The sequence below is a fragment of the Protomyctophum parallelum genome, assembly GCF_964188405.1.
Source record: "Protomyctophum parallelum genome assembly, chromosome: 1".
NCBI classification, from domain to species: Eukaryota; Metazoa; Chordata; class Actinopteri; order Myctophiformes; family Myctophidae; genus Protomyctophum; species Protomyctophum parallelum.
Window position 1 is genome coordinate 80,899,345 of NC_139697.1, and position 20,362 is coordinate 80,919,706.

At 40.2% G+C, this 20,362-nt stretch overlaps 1 protein-coding gene across 4 annotated transcripts in view; it reads right to left on the minus strand.

The window, feature by feature from the left end:
* tmem132e (transmembrane protein 132E) overlaps positions 1-20,362 on the minus strand; it is a 426,995-nt gene that overhangs the window by 66,791 nt on the left and 339,842 nt on the right. For all 4 annotated transcript variants that reach the window (XR_014569810.1, XM_083774312.1, XM_083774311.1 and 1 more), the window contains 2 exons: positions 15,941-16,081; positions 5,705-5,897 (listed from right to left, as the gene is read on the minus strand). Coding sequence is in view for 3 of the 4 variants with exons in the window: in XM_083774312.1 (XP_083630438.1) it covers positions 5,705-5,897; positions 15,941-16,081 (334 nt within the window). In the remaining variant the exon portion in view is untranslated. The remainder of the gene's footprint in view (positions 1-5,704; positions 5,898-15,940; positions 16,082-20,362) is intronic.

The following is a 20,362-nucleotide window of genomic DNA, read 5'->3' on the forward strand; positions in this document are numbered from 1 at the left end:
CCTTCCATCACTCCTTCCTTCAACTAATGGGACACCTCATAAGGGAGGGCTTGGCTGACTTGGTGCGGTCAATATCGGTCTAATGTATGTGCCTATGTGGAGAGCCACAGATTTAATTTGATTCAACCATAGCCTCTAAGAAGTCTCCCACTCCACACACTGTTAATTCAATGGCGCCCGACTCCATTCACTTCCTGGCCCCATGTTGCAGCAGGTCAGCTCCCAGTTGGAAGAGAATCTGCTTACAGTAGCAAACATTTACATGCTGGGATTCTTTTTATTTTTTTGTTTTTTCATCTGAAAGGTTCTACTTTCTCTTGTTTCCTTGCCGCTCTCCATACGCCCTCCATCTTTCCTTCCCTCTCATGTCATGTTTTCATTACCATCCGCTGATGGATTCTGGAGTCCCATTATGTGTTATGGGTTTCCGTTGCTGTTCCCCTTTGAAACAAGTATCTCATTTGTGCTTTTGGTATAAACCTTGACCCGCCCACCACACACCTACCTAGCCGTATCAGCACATTGTGAAAATGCTGATCTGTCCTAACAAGCTGTCAGTGGCTTGTGCAGCAGAGCTATCTGCAAAGCGCTGCTTGGTTCCTCTTCCTATCTGCCTTCATCCCTACAATGGCAATTATTCCGCAGCTGAAGAAACCAAGAACGTGTGGGTTTGGATACCATCTTTCTCTGTAGCGTAACAACAAAGCGACTTTCATGTCATTAACAATGCATGTATGTATGTAAGTATATAGCCTATATATCTGCCTGCATGTAAGGATGAAGACAGATATGGCACGCGACATGTAAGACAAAGACAGGGGTCGGACGCAACCTCGGGTTCCTGAACTCACAAGCAACACACAAGCGTGACAACCGGCCGAGCCACATAGGCACCCCGTCTCGTCTCTTGCTATATTTTGTCCATTTCTCTGCCATTGGCCATTCAATGATGCACTTTCACTTTAACGGCCGTTGTATATTACCTTAACCTTTGAAATCCGACGGTAGGCCCCGTCAGTGCACAGACATTCGTCGTCAGTGCTCATTAACCTCTAATGGTAGACATAAAAATGTTCCTTTAGTACCTGGTACGGTACCCTGTTCAAGGGATCTTTTTTCTTTTTACATAATATACATATATAAAAAGAGCCAAGAGCTGCATGGGCACCTGTTTGACGGTCGGGTCAGAAGGAATTTGAGAGATTGCGGCAGGCAGAGGAAGCTCAACTTTCATAGCTACCAGGAATCATTCTTCACAAAACTCCTGCCTTGACGTTTACTACCAAATACAGTGCAGTTAAGTTCTAGTTCATTGATTTCCCTCTAAACAACAAACAGATAACAACAGAATGCAGTTGAAGGCAAGTCATGCGAGAGACATTAAACAATATGGCCATCGATATAGGCATCTTCAAAAGGTACCCCCCCGCCCCATTTCCCCTCACTGTATATGTATCTTTTCCCTTTTTGCTTCCTATATGATGAATTCCTGTTCTGTTCTTTAGCTACATAGAAGTGTCTATTTGTATGTCTCTAAATGTTTTGATGAATTGAACAATGTGGACCCTGTTGTAAACAAGTGTAATGCTTAATTGGGTCGTCCACTCACAGTTAACAGTCTTTGTATTGAGTTTGTGCTTAAAATGTACTGTAAATTCTACAAACTGTTAATAAATATTTCAATCAATTCAATCAATCAATCAAAGGAACCAGCAGCTAACGCTCTAAGACATTTAATCCCCCAACACACCCTTTAATTTATATTATTCTGACTTAAAATGCAGAAAAGCTGCAAATGGGTTAAATTGAGATTGTTTATTGAATCCTCCTTCTCACAGTGCAAAATCATGCCACCTAATCTCCTTCCATTGTTCCAGGTGTGTAATCCTTTGTCATGGTAGTTAATTGAACTCCCCCTTGACCAGTTAAACCCTACTTCATTGTCCAGAGTCCGCCAGGGGTCTGTACTAGACCCCCTGCTTTTTTCCCCTTCTACACCTCTTTGCAGAAAATAGCTGACCTGAAAGCTTGTAGATCTGCTATTTTGGCCAAATGTTCATCCCATATTGGGACAATGTTTGCCTTCAGAATCTGGAGGAAATGTGTATCAAATTCTTCCCTTCCATGTTAACAATACATGTTTGTGAACACCAAGGCTCTGAGGGTTACAGTATAATTGCTGCCCTCTATGCCAGGTGCCGTCCTAAATTCCCACTCTGCCATCTAGCACCTCGCTAATTAGGAGGTTGACTTGATCCCGATTCGAGTACTCCCTTTTTCACTTGATCAGTCGTGGGTCAAGACTGGTTAGATCCTTCAACAATGTCAGCAGTGCCCCAGAGAGGCTAATCGGGAGCACTAGGGCATTCCCACTGCGGGCTGGACACAGTGTGAATTTACTAGGTTGCAATGATTTTCTGGAGTGATTAATTTTCCTTGCAGTGGGAAACCTTCCTGTAAGTTTGAAGAAAGCTTCACGGGCCACCCATGATTCTTGGTCCCTCTCACTCGCTCACACACGCACACTAATGTTGTTATTGAACAACATTAGTAGGCATGGATCATGAATCATGGATCATGATTGAGAATTACCAGCTGCGGATCGAGAGTTTTGGGAATAAGGCTGTAGACTGTTATAGAAATTATTGCTGTCATTATAGCTGCTACTATTGTTGTTATTATTCTTGTTGCCATCTTATGTGCCTAGAGGAGCCTGGTTCCGCCCGAGATTTCTTCCTGTTAAAGGGGAAGACAATACTGCAGCCAAATGATTGCACAGGAAAGAAAAACGTTGGGTCTCTCTGCTCAATATTTAAAGTGCCTTGTGACAACTTGTTGTGATTTGGCACTAAAGTAAAGTGTAACTGAATTGAGTAAGCGACCTGTGTGTGTGGCTGCGAAGATGGGACAGAGTAAAACTGCTGTTCTGGCATATTTGTAGGCCAGGCACAGATTAATATGACTCACAGTATTCTTGACATTACATGCCAATCATTTTCCAAAGCATGTTTGTTCGATTTTCCAGATAGCCGTTGGATTCCACTCATTTTGGTATGTTACGGTATGAAAATCTACTTGCATCTTTCTTGACATGCCTGAGGTAGTTCAACAAGCTATAGGATTTGCTATAGGCCTACTTTATGCATTTAAAATGTTAAAGTGTTGTATATGTATGATATCGTTGCTGTCGCATGGATTTTAATAACGTTTCAAAATAGTGAAAATAACCGATTTACAAGCTCACAGTGATTTGTCGCATAGTGATTTGTGATGTTTTGTGAGCTTGTAGATCAGCTATTTTCACTACTTTTGTGTGACACTCTGGTATACACTCTAGGTATACACTCTAGGCATTGATTTACAAAAAAACACATCAAAGAAATATGGAGATTCTGCCCATCAGCAATGATGGCTGTATGGCTGAAGCTGTGGCAAGACAATGTATTAATGCCCACGTCCTTTAACCACCGTCACGTTAGATTAAATGTTCGTCGTTAAAGGCAAAAAGGTTTTCGCATATTTTTCAAATAAGTTCTCAACATTGCATATAATGTACAATGACACACTGTCAGCTCTTGTAGATCTGCTATTTTGATTCAACTTCAAAATACCACATGTGACGCGTCGAGGTAGTAATACATCTCCTATTTTCGCAGTTCATCGCACGACAAAGTATATAATATATATATATACTGTAGGGCATAAGTGGTTATGTTTGCCTTCCACCGCAGTAATGGTAATGATGCAGTTACTAGCAGCACCATGGTGATAGAGATTGTGTGTGTGTGTGTGTGTGTGTGTGTGTGTGTGTGTGTGTGTGTGTGCGTGCGTGCGTGCGTGCGTGCGTGCGTGCGTGCGTGCGTGCGTGCGTGCATGCGTGCGTACTGGGGGGGAGATCTCATGCTGCAGTAGAAAAGCTATGCATAATGAAAGAGCAACTCACTGATAAAATACAGAGAATATTAGGTCTAAAAACAGTTGTGGTTGTCTGTGCTGTTTCTGTATCTGCGTAAAAAGTATCACAGGGTACTACAGTATATTCTAATGTACATTTATATACGACCAATGTGTAATTGTTCAGTAGACTTTGAATTTCACAGTTGGAAATGTTTTATTTGTGTTAAATACTGTATGCAGTATAATTATTCTGTCGGTGAGACGATGCTGCAACCAGCAGAAGTGCCCATGAGCGAGGCACCAAATAGCTTTACAGTGCTGTACTCTACTCGTGCCCTAATCCAGCATAAAATATATATATATATACATATAAATAAATAAATACATTTACTATATGAATTATATATATGAAAACAGGAGGTTCTATTCCTGTTTTATTATTATTATATATCCCTTCATCACTAAAAGTACAATGTATCTACTGCATAATATGTCTGTGAGTACGAGACTTTAAAACAAAACTGTCGAGCCAAATGGAGGAATAAACTAGATAGAGAACCTCTTGGAATCGGTGATGCTTAGAGTTCACGCAATAAAGGATATTTAATGTATAAGAAGGTTTTCGAGCTCCAGGCGCTCCCTTTTCATATGTAAAACTTATTTCGTTTTTTGTCAAAGGTAATTGGCCAATGCGTAACAGTACACCACACACCAGTGGTGGGACCTTGAATCACCTCAACATTTACCTCAGGGGCTGGATTCTAATCATAATGAAATCTCATTCAGGTGAGCTGAGACTCTCTGCATTTCATAGAAAGCTAGTAGAGACCATAAGAGAGGACCCAAACCTAAGGACTGCATGTCCCCTATTGTATCGTATTTGCTTAATTTATTTACCTTTGTTGCCACAATCAGTTTACCAACCCCACTAATTACCACCATTCAAAGACTAGAGCCACAATTAAACGAGTGGGCAATTACAAATCCTCTGTTGAGACTCCATTGGCTCTCAACAAATAATATCAATCAGTGATAATGTAAGTAAGTATGTGATGGAAGCGCATTAGACCATATGGAGTGCCAGTAGAACATTGTTGAGTGGAGGCGTGCAAAGATGGGCCTCTGGGGGAGAGGCCTGTAGTAAAACACCAACATCATAAATCAAAAACGTACGTTTGCTAACCACATAAGCACTTGCTGCTCTGAGCCAGACAAGTAGGTACAAGAGCACATCTTGAAATCATGTAAAAATGTAAAAATCTAATATTATTATCAACATCTTCCTCCTTGTCATCATCGGGATTAAAATCTTACTTCACCCCAAACAATAAAAAAATCCTAGCAATACTCACCCCATGAAGCATTGCATCCTGAACCAATAACCAATATTTGACTAATTGAAGAATAGGAGACCAGTCTTTAATAATAACAAGAGCAAAATCATATTTAAAACATTGTTTTTGAACCTGCAATGTCCTGCATCATCAAGGCTCATCAGTGATTACACATGTGAGGAGTTTATATTATAATCTTTTATTTACATTTTGTCCTCAATTGAATTATTGGGTCAGGAATGCAACAGAAATCTCCATGAATTCAAGGCTTCATGGGGTGAGTAATTGATAGCAAAAAAAAGATTTTTAACTTTGTGGTTTGGTGACAATACCAGAAAGTAAAGAAAAGATCTTCCACTGAATCCAGTATACCAAGGAAATATGAGCATAGCTTAGGAGTGAACCATGAATGAAAGAAACATATGAAGCATGCATGATGTGTTTCTGGATCATGCATGTCATGATGTACTCACCATGGACAGGGGGATGATAGCCTGTATGTCCCTCTGCACCACTGTCAGCTCCGTCACCACCTTCTCAGAGTCAGGGGGTGGGTTCTGCCCCTTGTAGTCGATGTTCCAGTTGATCCTCCGGGTCACCGAGAGGCTGGTGAAGTTCTCCATCTCGAAATCCAGCTGCATCACCTCCACGTTGCCCAGGAAATCCCTGCCAGGACAGTTGAGAGAAATGTATTACTGTGCTACGTAAACCTACGTTGCAATAAACTCGCGTCAAAAGGCTTTCCACCTCGGAGGAAAGCCTGGTCTGTGTTTGTAAATCGCTGCGTGTTCCCGTCTAGACTGGATGGTAAAATAAATAAATAAAACCTCTTATTCCCGTTTGTGGTTTCCACATCAATGCTTTTATTGGGTATAGGCCCTAAAGTTACGATGCCCTTGATGCTTCCTACTAGGCTAACGTTGCAATATGCTCATTGAACTGCTCCTTGGGGACACAGTGGCAACTGCCTCAGGGTCAGGGGGAGTCAGGACTGCAGTTGATCATCAAATGTGCCATTTAATCAGTCAGCTGTTCTGTCATGAAATAGGTATGATGTTTTGTGATAATTCTTTGACTTATAATATGCACACAGCTAAGACATTTTTTTTTGTTTTTGTTATTTTTTAAATAATAAATAGCTCCATATTCTGATAGATAGACTGGAATTATAGAACTGGAACACTATAAAAATGTAAGCTCATAAATGGACACTCTGATTGGCTACCTAACATGTATTTTACAAACACTCTATAGCAATCAGATTATAATGCTTTAACCTTTTCACACAAAAACAACAATGTTCCCAAAGACAATATAAGAAACAGGGGGAAATTATCTGGTCCTAAGATGTTAAATGTCCTGAAGAAAGGGAAAGCAATTTAGAGTCTAGCACTAAATGGTCACTGAAAGACTGCATTTACAGTGCAGAATGCGTTTACAGTCTTCTCCACACTCCCAGCTTTACAACGCCTCACATTCAATCATTCACTCACTGACGGTGGAGGCAGCCATGCGAGGCCTGCGGCCAGCTCGTCAGGAGCAGTTAGGGGTTTGCTGTCTTGCTCAAGGACACTTTGACGCCATGCCAGGCACCGGGATCAGGACGGGAACTTTCTATTTGCCAGATGACCGATCTAACTCCTGCAGCTCTGTGGGGACTGAATCATTTACTATGTACAATTTGAGCTCAACAGAGTGTGCTCTTTTATTAGCATCCATTGTGACAGCAATTAGGATTATTTAGGATCAGCTGAAGTGTACATACCGTACATATTCATGGGATTCATAGTATGCAGCTCTTAACAATTGAATTAACCAATCGCTGCTTCCTCAAAAAAAAGTTCTGTGTTCTCACAACCTATCGCCATGTAGCGTTGTGTTATGTTCGTTCATCATGCTTAATTGTACAAGTCCCCTTCACCTCGCCACACCAGAGTGTAGTGCTTCTGCTAGCAGATAACTAATTGTACTCAGTCTCATGTGCTCAAACCTACTTGAATGACTATAGATTTGATTCTAAATGATCAGTAGTAGTTGATGAGTGCCTAGGCGTTCAAGAGTCTGATGGAGGTGGGCACAAAGCTACTGTAGCTGGGCCCCTTTTAGTGAGTTTTGATGCTCTGTATTGCCGGCCTGAGGGCATTAGTTCGTAGTGGGTATGGAGGGTGTGTGTGTTGTCCTCAACTATTTGAGAGGCCTTCTTTATTGTCCGTTTTTTATGGATGCTGCTGAGTGACTCCTGGTCCTTCCCAATGATCTTGCCGCTGATCCTAACCACCCTGTCGAGAGGGTTCCGGTTGATGGCACGCATCACACCAAACCATGATGTTATTTGTACTCTTCGGCGCATTCTATTGCCTGGCCATTTATCTCTAGGGCCGGAGGTGGAGTGGGCGGGCCCTGCCTAAAGTCCACCAGCAGCTCCTTAGTTTTGCTGGGGTTTAGGTCCAGGAAGTTGTTATTGCACCACTCAGCAAATCCGTCCATTACCCCAATGATGCGGTTATTGGTGTTAGTGGTATCGACAATAACCGTGTCATCTGAGTATTTGATGAATAGCATGTCAGGGTCTGGGCTGCTGCAGTCATCTGTGTACAGGGTAAACAGGACTGGTGAGATGACAGATCCTTGTGGTGCCCCGGTGGACACAGTCCAGTTAGAGCTGTAGTTGCCATTGAATCTAACGGTCTGGTGTCTGTCTGTGAGGACAGAATGAGCAGTATGAGGTGGGGGTTGACATTCATCCGGAGGATTTTCTGTCCCATCAGATGAGGCTGCACTGTGTTAAATGCACTCGAGAAGTCCACAAATACCATCCTGGCTCTGTGGGCGGAAATAGAATGGCGTCTATATAGGGGATATAGCTGGCTGGCTGCGGTCATTTCAAATGAACAGCAGGGGGTGCTGAAAGTGTTAATAACTACTACTGCTGCCTGATCACGTTCCAAGCCCAACAAACCTCTCCATCTCCTTTGCCTGCATTCTCAGTCTCTCTCTGCCACACTTTATACATTTTGTTTTGGTATTTTGGACCACATGATGAAATAGAAATCAGAATGATGTACATTAATGATGTCTCAAAAGCATGAACAGCTGATTGTGTCACTACCGAAACAATTATGTCACTACTCACTACCGAAACTTGAGCAGAATGTTATAATAATTACTTTAATGTTTTGGTAGTGACTGTTATGGTAGTGACAATTTTATCTAGTTTTTAGCTTAACTCTACAATGCTAGGCAAAACAAGGCTAGCAAAAACAGATTTAAACTGTACATGGATAAAAACATCACATTTTGGTCTGAGTGAACCCTCCCACTTTTGGCATGTTCCCCACACCCCACAGCTAGTAGTTGCTCCCTTCAATGGAGTCAACAGTAAATTAACAACTTTAATCAAGCATCACACAATATATATATATAGTCAAAACAACAAATATAACTCTGCAATCATAAATAATAATTAAAATGTTAACCATTCAGTCTCAGTGGCAGGTTGAACTGCCACAGACTAGTTTCGGTAGTGAGTAGTGACATGAAAACATGGGATTGGGACAGCTTTTTTTATATAACGTTTTTGAATTTAAAGAAAATTCACAAAATCAATCAATATTTCAACTTCCCCAAGATAAATCAATATGATTTATGTAAAACCAACATTTAATAAAACGACAAAAATCATTTAGATTTTGTTTTCATGAATTGAAATTTAGGAGTTAGACGTTGGGACAGCCCCTCCCAATAGAAAGTAACATATAAAGTATATATGTTTATATGTTAAATCTCAATAAATGTATTGTGATTAAATAGATCATAAGATGATATTTGTACACATGTAACGTCTGACTACTTAATTGTTTTTAAAAATATATTTTTCCTTTTCCTTTCCTTTCCCAATTCGGTAGAATGGCTAATATAATGGAGTTCTGTGTCAGGCATGCTCAAATATGGAGTGTTGTGATGTCCGAACAGGCCAGCTCCCTTGCATGGGCAGGGGCCCTGTCAAGAGCCCGGGCAAGAGGCCTTTTGTAGCAGTTCTGGACAACCGTGGGTCCGACCGACTCGACACCGGGCACTGCACCCCCTGTGGTGGGTTGGAACGCATGTGTTGAATTTGAAGTCGGCGGGGCTAACGGTTCTCGAGTTACGTGGATTACAGACACACAGATGTACAGTATGTATACAGCTCACACAGAGAGTGCATTTATAGTTAGATAGATGTCATATTTGTATGTCATATTCTCCCAGCTCTAGTCTAGAGTACATTCTGGCCTGTCTTTGCAATGCAGATGGCAATCTAACAGCCTCCACTGCAGTGTATGTGACCATGAAACTGAACATGGCTTCACTGATGCCTGTTGGGCTAAAGTTCAGCAAGCCCTATATAAAAATCTACTCACTGGTGGCAAGGAGCCAAATTAAATTTCCACCTATGACAAGAACCATTACACCTCTATACCCCTCACCTGATGCTGAAGCTAAGTGAGAGAACCATTACACCTCTATACCCCTCACCTGATGCTGAAGCTAAGTGAGAGAACCATTACACCTCTATACCCCTCACCTGATGCTGAAGCTAAGTGAGAGAACCATTACACCTCTATACCCCTCACCTGATGCTGAAGCTAAGTGAGAGCGATCTCCCAGCGACTGTGATCTCCCTGCTTTGTGATGAACACTGGGGCTTGACGGAGTCATACAATATAAGGCTCCTCCTCTCATGATGAGATCTCAGCCCATTTGTCTCGCCATCGGTCACTGAAAATGAGCTCCATGTGTGACACTCTAAAGTTGACACCAATATGGCCATAAGCCTAACTAACCTTTTGCACAATGACTTGCACCACAAAAGGAATTTTGAAATGAATGTTTTTAGTAGTGGTTTTCAAAGGTGACTAACTGTACTATATTTGCATTACAAAACATTGTATTTTGAAAGAATATAAGTTAACTAATAGATAATGATTTTATATATTTCCAGCCTAGCTGTTTCTACTGACTGTACGTTTTATTTTGCCATTGCAAAAAAGAGCTTTACTAACCAAAATAGTCTGAATACTTTGTGTTTTACTGAATTACTTTATTTTACTTGCAGTCATCAAAATGTACTTAAAGTACCAACAGTAAAAGTACTCATTATGCAGAATGTCAAGTTTTCAAATGTATAAAACTCTCGTAGATCTACAAGCTCACAATGTTGTTGTATGGCTATATTCAAATGGCTGAAATGTAGGGCTAAAGTAGTTAATGTGAATGTTTAATAATAATCCAAATCTACAAAGTAAGGTAAGGTTTTCAAATAATTGTAGTGGAGTAAAAGTACAATATTTGCCTATTGTAATAGTAATAGTATTGGAAATAAAGTACAAATACTTCAAAATTGTACTTAAAGGGGAATACCACTCATTTTCATATAATAAATAATAATAAAAACAATTCTGTGTTTCCTAGAACTGGAGGTTAATCACATATTGATGATGTCATCAAGATGTGATTCACAATGTTAATGATTATGAGGGGTTATTCCCCTTTAAGTACTAAGTAAATGTACTTTCCACCACTGCAATCAGGCCATACATTCTTTAGCCAACAGCCAGTATGCTTTCACTCATTGCTGTGAGCCGGGTAAATAATATGCTTAAATCAGTGGACAGTGAATCCCTGATTGATACTTGGTAAATAATTGAGTAACTATACAGACAGGCAGGAGGCAGGAGAGGAAAATAAAGCATGTTAGTGGATGTTAAAGCCATAACGATCGCCTCCCCATATTGCATATAACATTTATTTTATAAGCTCTGCTTCAGGGTTCTGTGGTGGTTGAAATGATTTAATCCTTTGATCCCAGTCCTGCTAAACTGATTAATGTGGAGATTCCAATAGATCTGCTTCATAGTTCCCAAATAATATCAGATCAACATATGGAATGTCAGAACAGGTCAGCTCTATATACTGTATGGAGATCTAAGGGTGGCAGCGGGGGCAGTGTCTTGAGTGTACAGGGTTTGATGAGGTCTGGCCATATATGGAGCATGTCTTGAGTGTACAGGGTTTGATGAGGTCAGATCAACATATGGAATGTCATAACAGGTCAGCTCCATATATGGAGATCTAAGGGTTTGAGGTCAGATGTAGAGTTGCTGGCTGGCTCCATATACAAGTTTGCAGGTCTACAGTAGATGATGATCCAGTCTTCTCCATGAATGGCTATCCAGGGTTTGATGAGGTCAGTGTTGTGATCTTCATATATGGAGACGCCCATATATGGAGGGTCTACCATAAATGGTGGCATCACTGGTGTGACATGTCACAAGGCGTAACAGATTGATGGCCATATATGGTGGCGGACAGATCGACGGACGGACTGACAGGTTTTTCAGATTTTCATAGTAATCTGCGACCTATGGTCGCAGTAAGATACTAGGATGATGATTTTGTAGTGCGGACAATTTTTACTGCAGACATTTTGGCATGTCATCATAGGACATGCCGTGTTGGGTAATAAAATATATTTTGCGTGCATTGCCAGCATTAACTGTACAGGAGTTGTCCATGCTGTATTCCAGTAACATCCAACAAACGCCTAAATGAAACACGGAGAGAATCCAGAATCTAGTAGCGGTCAGATTGACCATCAAATACAGCTCTTCAGAAGAGAAAACTGCAATGTAATCTGCAAAGTATCCATCTATCCATGAATCTCTCTCTCTATCTTGTTCTCTCCCTCTCCCTCTCCCTCTCCCTCTCTCTCTCTTTTCTCTCTCCTCATGTGTTAAACTTATGGTGTGAGCTAAGGGTACAAAATCATAAAATAAAAGTGTGACATTTATTAGCAAAGGCAAAGTATTTCTGGGCTCTTCCAAAACAAGTCACTTTGATCGTAAAGAACCGTTGGTTCACAGATTAAGGCACACTTCGGGGTAAATCCACCAAAATACACATTCACGCATGCACACCTACATACAGTACACACAAGCACACACAGTATAAGGTGGGGGAACCACTGTTATGTTTTTGTCATACACACAAACACACGCGTACGCACGCACGCACGCACGCACGCACGCACGCGTCGCATGCACGCACGCACGCACCTACAAAAGGTGCACTGTGCAATGTGTAGCCTCTACCACATAAACAAGGGGAGTTACGATAAACAAGTCATTGTGTTTCAGAACAAGCTGGCTCTCTCCCTCCCTTGTGGCACCTCGCCTGGCTCACCACCCCATCTATAAATAAGCTTTCCACACTGCCAACACACTACAGAAGCCAATGTGAAACAAGTTTGCCACCACTGGCAGACTATCAATTTTTGTTTTAGTTATGCAACCAAAAGCAACCAAAGTGCTGTAAGAAAGAATTTACAATTTAGTCATTTTGCGGAAGTGACTTGCAATCACGAGTGACTTACAAGTGCGATGTGATCCGAAATCTGAGTAAATATGAGGCATCTGTCTAAACAATATGGTATAAATAACATTCTCCGCATTTGTGGACAAGCCAGAATAAATCCAACAACTAACCAACCAACCATATGTTCATATTATAAATCACATCTATCTTCTGTTAGAGGTCATTCTGCACTGAAAAATCTACTGTACAGAAGTGGAAGACACAGGTGTGGGAGGGAGCGGCTGAGAAGGTTTTGAACAAATCTGACAGGAGATCTGGGAAGGGAGCCCAAAGTCTTAACGGATCAGTTTACATCAAAGATTCACGAGTGGAGTTGGAACTGAAAACTACATGCAAAATCCAATATGTACGGTCTGCAAAATTCTGACACTTGCAACGATGAATCAGAAGCAATACCCATCAGCCAAAGTTCTACGACTAAATCAGGGTGATTTACATGGCTGCAACGTTTCTCTGCTAACTTTCGACAAATTTGTTTCTTGTTGTTTGATATAAATATTTGATATATATTAAGAGCGGGCAATAGTCTTTCACAAAATGCTTTGAAAAAAAGGGGAAAACAATGACATGGACATTATGTCATTAGGCATTACTGTTACGATCAACATAATATTAGGTATTTTGTAGGGATGTCCCGATCACATTTGTTTTGCACACGATCTGATTCAGATTATTTGATTTTGAGTAACAGCCGATACCGATTTTTCCCGATCCGATATATTTTTCTTTATAGAACACTTATGCCATATCACAATAGTACAATATCCAAAATCACACAATATGCCTTACATGCATGGCTGTTGACAAGTCTCTCCAATGCAACAGCAGCAGCGGATGTACGGTATCTATCAGTGATGGCATTGTTTTTTTTACCTAAGTAATAGTATTAATAACCTATTGTAGAAATAATCGGTTACAAGTACTTACATGTACTTGAGTAAAAGTACAAAAGTATTGCCATCAAAATATACTTAAAGTACCAAAAGTAAAACTATTCATTATGAGAAGGTCCAACAACATTTCAAATGTATAACAATCCTTAGAAAATAGCAGATCTACAAGCTCTGTGAGATTGTAGGTCAGCCATTTACAAATTGCCAATAAATATAGAGGTCTGAATTGTTTTTAAAATAATCAAAATCTACAAAGTAATTAGCAAGTGCAAGTAAAGTTTTCAAATAATTATAGTGGAGTAAACGTACAATATAATTTGCCTTTGATATGTGGTGGAGTTATAAAGTAAAAGTAAAAATGTACTTAGTTACTTTCCACTTTACCACTAGTATCCATGTGATATACTGTATTTGTGACAGGATTATAGATTGTATAAGACTTATCAGGGTAGTCTTATCATGTATTTTTTTTCCTTCTGAATGCCAGTGAGTACAATTCTAAATAAGCATGTTTTCCAAACCCTGCAGTGTTGCTTGCTTCACCCTAAGCTTAAAATAAAATTATCCAAAGCTAAATTATGCTGATTGCAAATTGGCTTATAACAGCAGATTAAATTAGCCTGAGAAGTCCTGAGAAGACACTTTTGAAACTATTTTAATCACAATTTGGAACCCATTGGCCAAAATCAATAACACAAAACAAATTGTCGCTATTTACAAGGCGCTATTAGCATTAATCTGCTTTAAGTTAATTTTCAGATTGGGCTGGAAATTGATTACAATGGATGGTTGCAACAATGACCAAACGTTCTACTTGTTGAAGACACAACAGTGGACAAATGCTACTGATCTACTGTATGAAAGAACGATAATTAGATCTACACTGTCATTGTGAATTAATAAAAGTGTCACCTCTTTCTCTCACTGGGCAATGATTTTTAAGGTAATTAAAACACTTTTTTTAAACAATATATTTATTGACATTCTTTTTCAATTATATAAAACATTACAGTTATAGCTCTAATTAAAACACTAGTTGACCAGTGTCCCCCAGGGATCTATATTTGGCCCCTTCCTGTCCCGATGGAAAGCCCCAGTCACTTACTGTATGTGGTCACCGTCACTTTAAACAAAACAGTTGTTTTGCTGTGTGGAGGTTGCAAAAGTCTCTTATTTATTGCATTGCATTTTATTTCAATCCAGTTGAATGGAACTATCATTCCTACATCCTAATGAAACAAAGCATTGACCTGGCAATTCCTAGATACATGCCCGATCATTTTACATTGTTTTATGATGATTTGTCCTACATTTAGCTATTTGAGCATTAGTGACATATTCCACCTTGTCTTTGTCCCTATTACTGAAGGACACTGAGGTAGTTTCCCTTTCCCTGCTCTATGATAATTCCACTAGATACATTCTCTGAGCATGCAGGTACAGTAGCAAGATTACAGAACTAGGGAGAACAGTTTATTGACTTGCTTAATATGCACTGTGCATAATGATTACTCAGATTTCTGATATGCTAGCTGTTTCACGATTCACATTAAGTCACACTTAGCAGAAGGTCAACTGTGCTTGCAAAATATCAGCATTTTGTCAAAAGTACTGTAAAATATTGTTAATTTAGCCACTGTGGAACTCCAGGCGTGCGTCGTGGCCACTTGCTTACACGCACGCACACGCAGACACGTGCGCACACACACTATATATATATATATATATATATATATACTGTATATATATAATATATATATATACAGTATATATATATATATATATATATATACTGTATATATATATTTTCTTTTACTGTATACTTCTATATAGTCTATATTTAAATCACAGATAACACAGTATCCTGACCGAGAACAACTGCAGACGGCTTAGGTGATAATAAGCCATAAGATCTTGTATTAAATATGATTTGTGTTATGTTAAGTTGAATGTCTCTAGTAGCCTACTCTTCTCTACCTATCCTGTGTTTTATGCTTAATACTGGTCTTGTGTTGCTAGACGATTGGATATCTCAGCCTATATACCAATAAATCTGGAGACTTCTAACTGCATGGTGCTACAAATCAATCATATCATTGCTCCAATATGAAAGGCCGCCCTCACCCTGGAGAATTTGTATTGGTTGGTCAGAGTTTTAGCTACGAAAACTGTGAGATTGTCCTTGGTCTCTGTTGAGTTGAAGCGTTTAGAGAGACTAACTTGTGAACCTAGACGCATACCTGCATTCCCCCACAGGGATCGATAAAGGTCCATCTACCTATTGAATATGAAAAATATCCCTTTTTTGTATACAGGACGAGAGAGGAAGTATCAAGAGCTTCAGCTCCAGTGGTGGTTAGATAGATGCATTGTGTGTGTTTAGGCCTGCGGCTGTTGACTTACCCCTGTTTCACTCCTTTGTTCTTGTTCACATCGATGGTGGTGATGGAATGCTTGGCCCCAGACTGCAGTTCCCAGTCTACCTTCCACTGGGCATTTTTCGATTTGGTCTGCCGCAGGTTCACCCCTTTCTTCGCCTTGACCCTGTGGAAATAGAATGGGAAAAGGGGAGATAAGTCAATTTTATTAGAGGCGGGTGATTTATGAGCAAGGTCAAAAGTTGGGTATCTTACGTGAACCATATTTCTCCTCATTGTATCACGTCATGGCAAAAGCAATTTCAGAGATGAATCAATGACAGATGGAAGTACTGTAGACGACAGTGCTTTTAATACAAATTAGACCATGTGGGACAAAGGTTATTTGGGTTACTTGTGTTATGTAGCAATGTCTTTGAACATCATATAATTATGATGTATCACACGCAGCAATTATAAAATAAAAACTATTTGCACTTCAAGACATAGTGCCACTACAGTCACCATGCTTGTACATTGATAGTGACTGATATAACATGGCAATGCCGCCATAAATTTGAGTGCTGCACTGCTGCTGCTTGAAGATCTGGAGAAGAAAAACAAATAAGTGTATGTGTGAGGATGTAGCTTAAAGACACTGTATGGACAATTTTGCACATTTTACACAATAAAATTAAGGATTAACATCTGCTGTATAAACCACTGAACGTACGAACGTATGACTTGTAACTGTGATACCATCGATATAATTTGGAGCTGCTTTGTACAGAGTGAATGCATGGGAGACAGAAAACGTGTCTGCAGGCGTACAGGGGGATTTTCCGGTAATGAGGATATGTTGCTGTTGCACTAATAGAGAATAAAGCACTGTGTGGGTCCATAAAACAGGTTTCCCTTACTGTATAATGCACAGAGACAATATTATTGTCTCTTCGGCAGCTGCACATTTTACTGTTTATGTTCAGCATTAGCTGGGCCGTCCTAAACGGTCCCGCTGTGGATTCATCACAAACATGGCCGACAGGCCGCCCAGTACTATAGGAATAGCATTGGTCAATTCTTTCCATTTTGAATTGTAAAGGTGATTGTAATTCTGGGCTCAAAAACACTGACTGGCATGATTTCATCCTAGACATTTTGCTGATTATTGTAGATACTGTACCTCTACCAGCACACAGAAGGGAAATAAATAAATCAAAATGTCCCTCTCAGTCATTTGACCACAGTCCTAAACCAGACTCCATCAATGATGCATGGTGGGGGACCATCCACTCACCCATGTGCATCTAGAGACAATGCAGATTATTGATTTATTCTAATGTTCTCATGAAATAGGATATGAAATGAATGATTAATATACTAGAATTATCTTTGTCTGTCATGAAATAGGATATGGAATGAATGATTAATTTACTAGAATTCTCTTTGTCTGTCTAGTGTCTCCAAGCCATTTTGTTGATAAACAAAAGGCACTCTCATGGCTTACTCGTAAAATGCCGGAATTTCAAGGATCCCGCTCATAACAATTTTGCCATATAAATCCCAGATTAATACAACCCTACTTCCAATAAACGATAGGTGCAATTTCAGAGTACTGCCAAAGGGTAGGCAAGGTTGTTATCAATATGCAAGTGTCTATCTCTGTATGAGGACATTAAAGCACCCCCCTCATGGGACACTAATGACATTGCTTTGCTTACAGAGAAAGGCAGCCTGGCCTTGTGCCTTTGTTGCTCCAGTACATCACTGTTTTCATTTAAATTACTTTTTCTGAAAGATTCAGGAACAGTATGTTACTGAAATGCCCTGCTTTAGTTCAGCTCACACAGTTTTGTATGACACGGCCGTTTGATGAAGTGTACAGTAAATGAGCCTTTAGGCAGCTCCAGTGTCTTTCAGATTCACCTTTACAATAAAGGGATGTGGATGGATGCAGTTTTTAAGCCCTGTAGTGTTTCTACTTTCTATTGTTCAAACAATGCAAACTGCCTCGCCCACTCTACTTGTAAAAGCTACTGACCTGCAAATTAATACATTCTGAAATGGGGGGGGGGGGGGGGGGGTATTGAATCCACACAATACGAGGAATAGAGACAATGTCCATACAGATGCTTATAATGCAAAAAAGTTCATCTAGAATAAGGCATAAGACTTTGCTGTGTGTATCAGCTCACTCTAGTCACTAGAGTCTACTGTGAAAGGTGGTGTGCCTATTGCCCTTGACTCTTCAATTAATCTATCTCACAAATAACCTGATTATAAGTACAGATTATTGATATTAGTAGAGCATGACCTCTCCCTTTACACTCAATGCTACCCAAATAATAACGCAGACATAATGAGCAACATTTGCATTTATATTCATTACGTATATTCCGCTGCAGATTATAAAGTCTACTCTATATTCATCATAATCTTTTGAGAGCTTGCATATTGTACAGTCCCAATGTTTTTAATCAGATGATCCATTTCACAGACTGTCTCCAGTTAATTTTTCCCCACAAATGAGAGGGGATGAGGCATTACCCCTGGGAGCACAACATGAATGGGGCACAGTACTAAAGCTGATTAATGAAAGAGCATAGCAAATGGAAAAGCCACAGCGTCGACCAGCAATAATATGAACCCGGATTCTCCTAGGATCTTTGTCAGCTGTTATATTCGGTCGTCCAGCGGCAAAAATAGACGATCTACAAGCACTGTGAGCTTGTATTTTCGGTGTGGGACACAGCCCTGCAATGGATTATAGATTTGGCTTAAGACTAAGTGCTATTACTTACTCATTCCACACAGATGCCTTGTGCCATGGCAACACCTATTAGAATCTGAGTTTGTTGGCTGACTGCTAAACAGGAGAGCTTAGCTCTAGTCTAAACACTTCCACTCATTCCAGGCCAGACTTGTGAAAAGGCTGGCACATTGGTAGTCTGACAGTCATACCATATTAACACTCACTGGTTGAACACACATTTAGTTTGTCAATTATTTCTATATCCTGCATTGTATACAACTTTGTACTGCGGTATTTAATTAATCTCACACACTATATTCATCTCACACACTCACTAATGTGAGATGTTACATGGCATACTAGGCCTACGCCCTACTGTATCTAGCTCGTCTTTCTAAAATGATGCAGCAGTAGTAGTAGCAGTAGTACTTAGTACTTAGTAGTAGTAGTAGTACAGTACCACCCTTAAATGCTGCATGCGTGAAGTACAGTAATGGCTCCCCTGCAATAAACAGACAGCGACTGGAAAGTGATGGGAGCTGCTTAGCTCCTAGATCACAAGCAGCAGTCTTAGCAATCATCCGGAGCACTTTAATATCTATCTTGTTTATCACTGCAAGTAAACCCTCTTTGAGATGATCTTTTTTCTTATTTATTTTTACAGTGGCTTAGAGACATGCAGCTGGAGAGCCAGTAGGGGGTGTAAAACAGCAAGGGCCAGATTTTTTAATAGGAGGCTGAGGAAATGAGCAGATACAGGGGAAAGATCAAAGACTAGATCAAAGAGCAGATGACACATTTTGACCTGCAGCTGCCAATGTGCATGTACTGAAGCGATTACGTAACATCCGCAAGATGAGAACGATTGTAAAGCTCACAGATCCAAAGCATGCATTTTACATCATGGGATAACAGCAGTGGTGGAAGGTAAAAATGTGCATGTACATTAAGTGCTGTGCTTGTAGTCGTTATGCCAGTGAAGCCTCGACCCCGCACATTTCTGTCTCACCTGCCAGTGAGGAGCCCCCACCGCCCGGGAAGCGCCACACCTCTGTCCTACTCCTCCCGTTCAACACCCCCCTCCAAGACCAAGACATGATATCACAATAATAACATCAGGTTACTCCATATTGTTATGGAGATTTGCGGTTTTGTCAATATTTTGGGGAGATCCGCTGATCCGACCGACTTCTCACTTAGCGTGTCACTGCAGCCGCGGGTCCTCAGTTTGAAGATGATCTGTCCCGTATATATGGACATAGTGGTCGGGTTGGACTCGGCTGTGATGTTACAGACGGGCAGAGATTTCACACATTTATAGTAGGCAGTGGTGGAAACTAAGTACATTTACTGTAGTACTGTACTTAAGTACAATTTTGAGGTACTTTTACTTTACTAAAGTATTTCCAATTCAATACTTTTACTTCTACTCCACTACATCTCAGAGGCAAATATTGTACTTTTACTACACTACACTTATTTGAAAACTTTGAAATCTACAAAACTTTGTAGATTTTGATTATTATTACAACACATACATTACCCACTTCAGCCGTATATACATTTTGACCATTTGAAACTAGCTGATCTACAAGCTCACAATGTGTCGCGGTGTGACAAGTACATTTTGAATGTGGGCTTTTAGTATTTCTATATTGCAATATCGATTTACCGGTAGTACTTTTCCCACCACTGATGACGATAGTAGGATGTTCA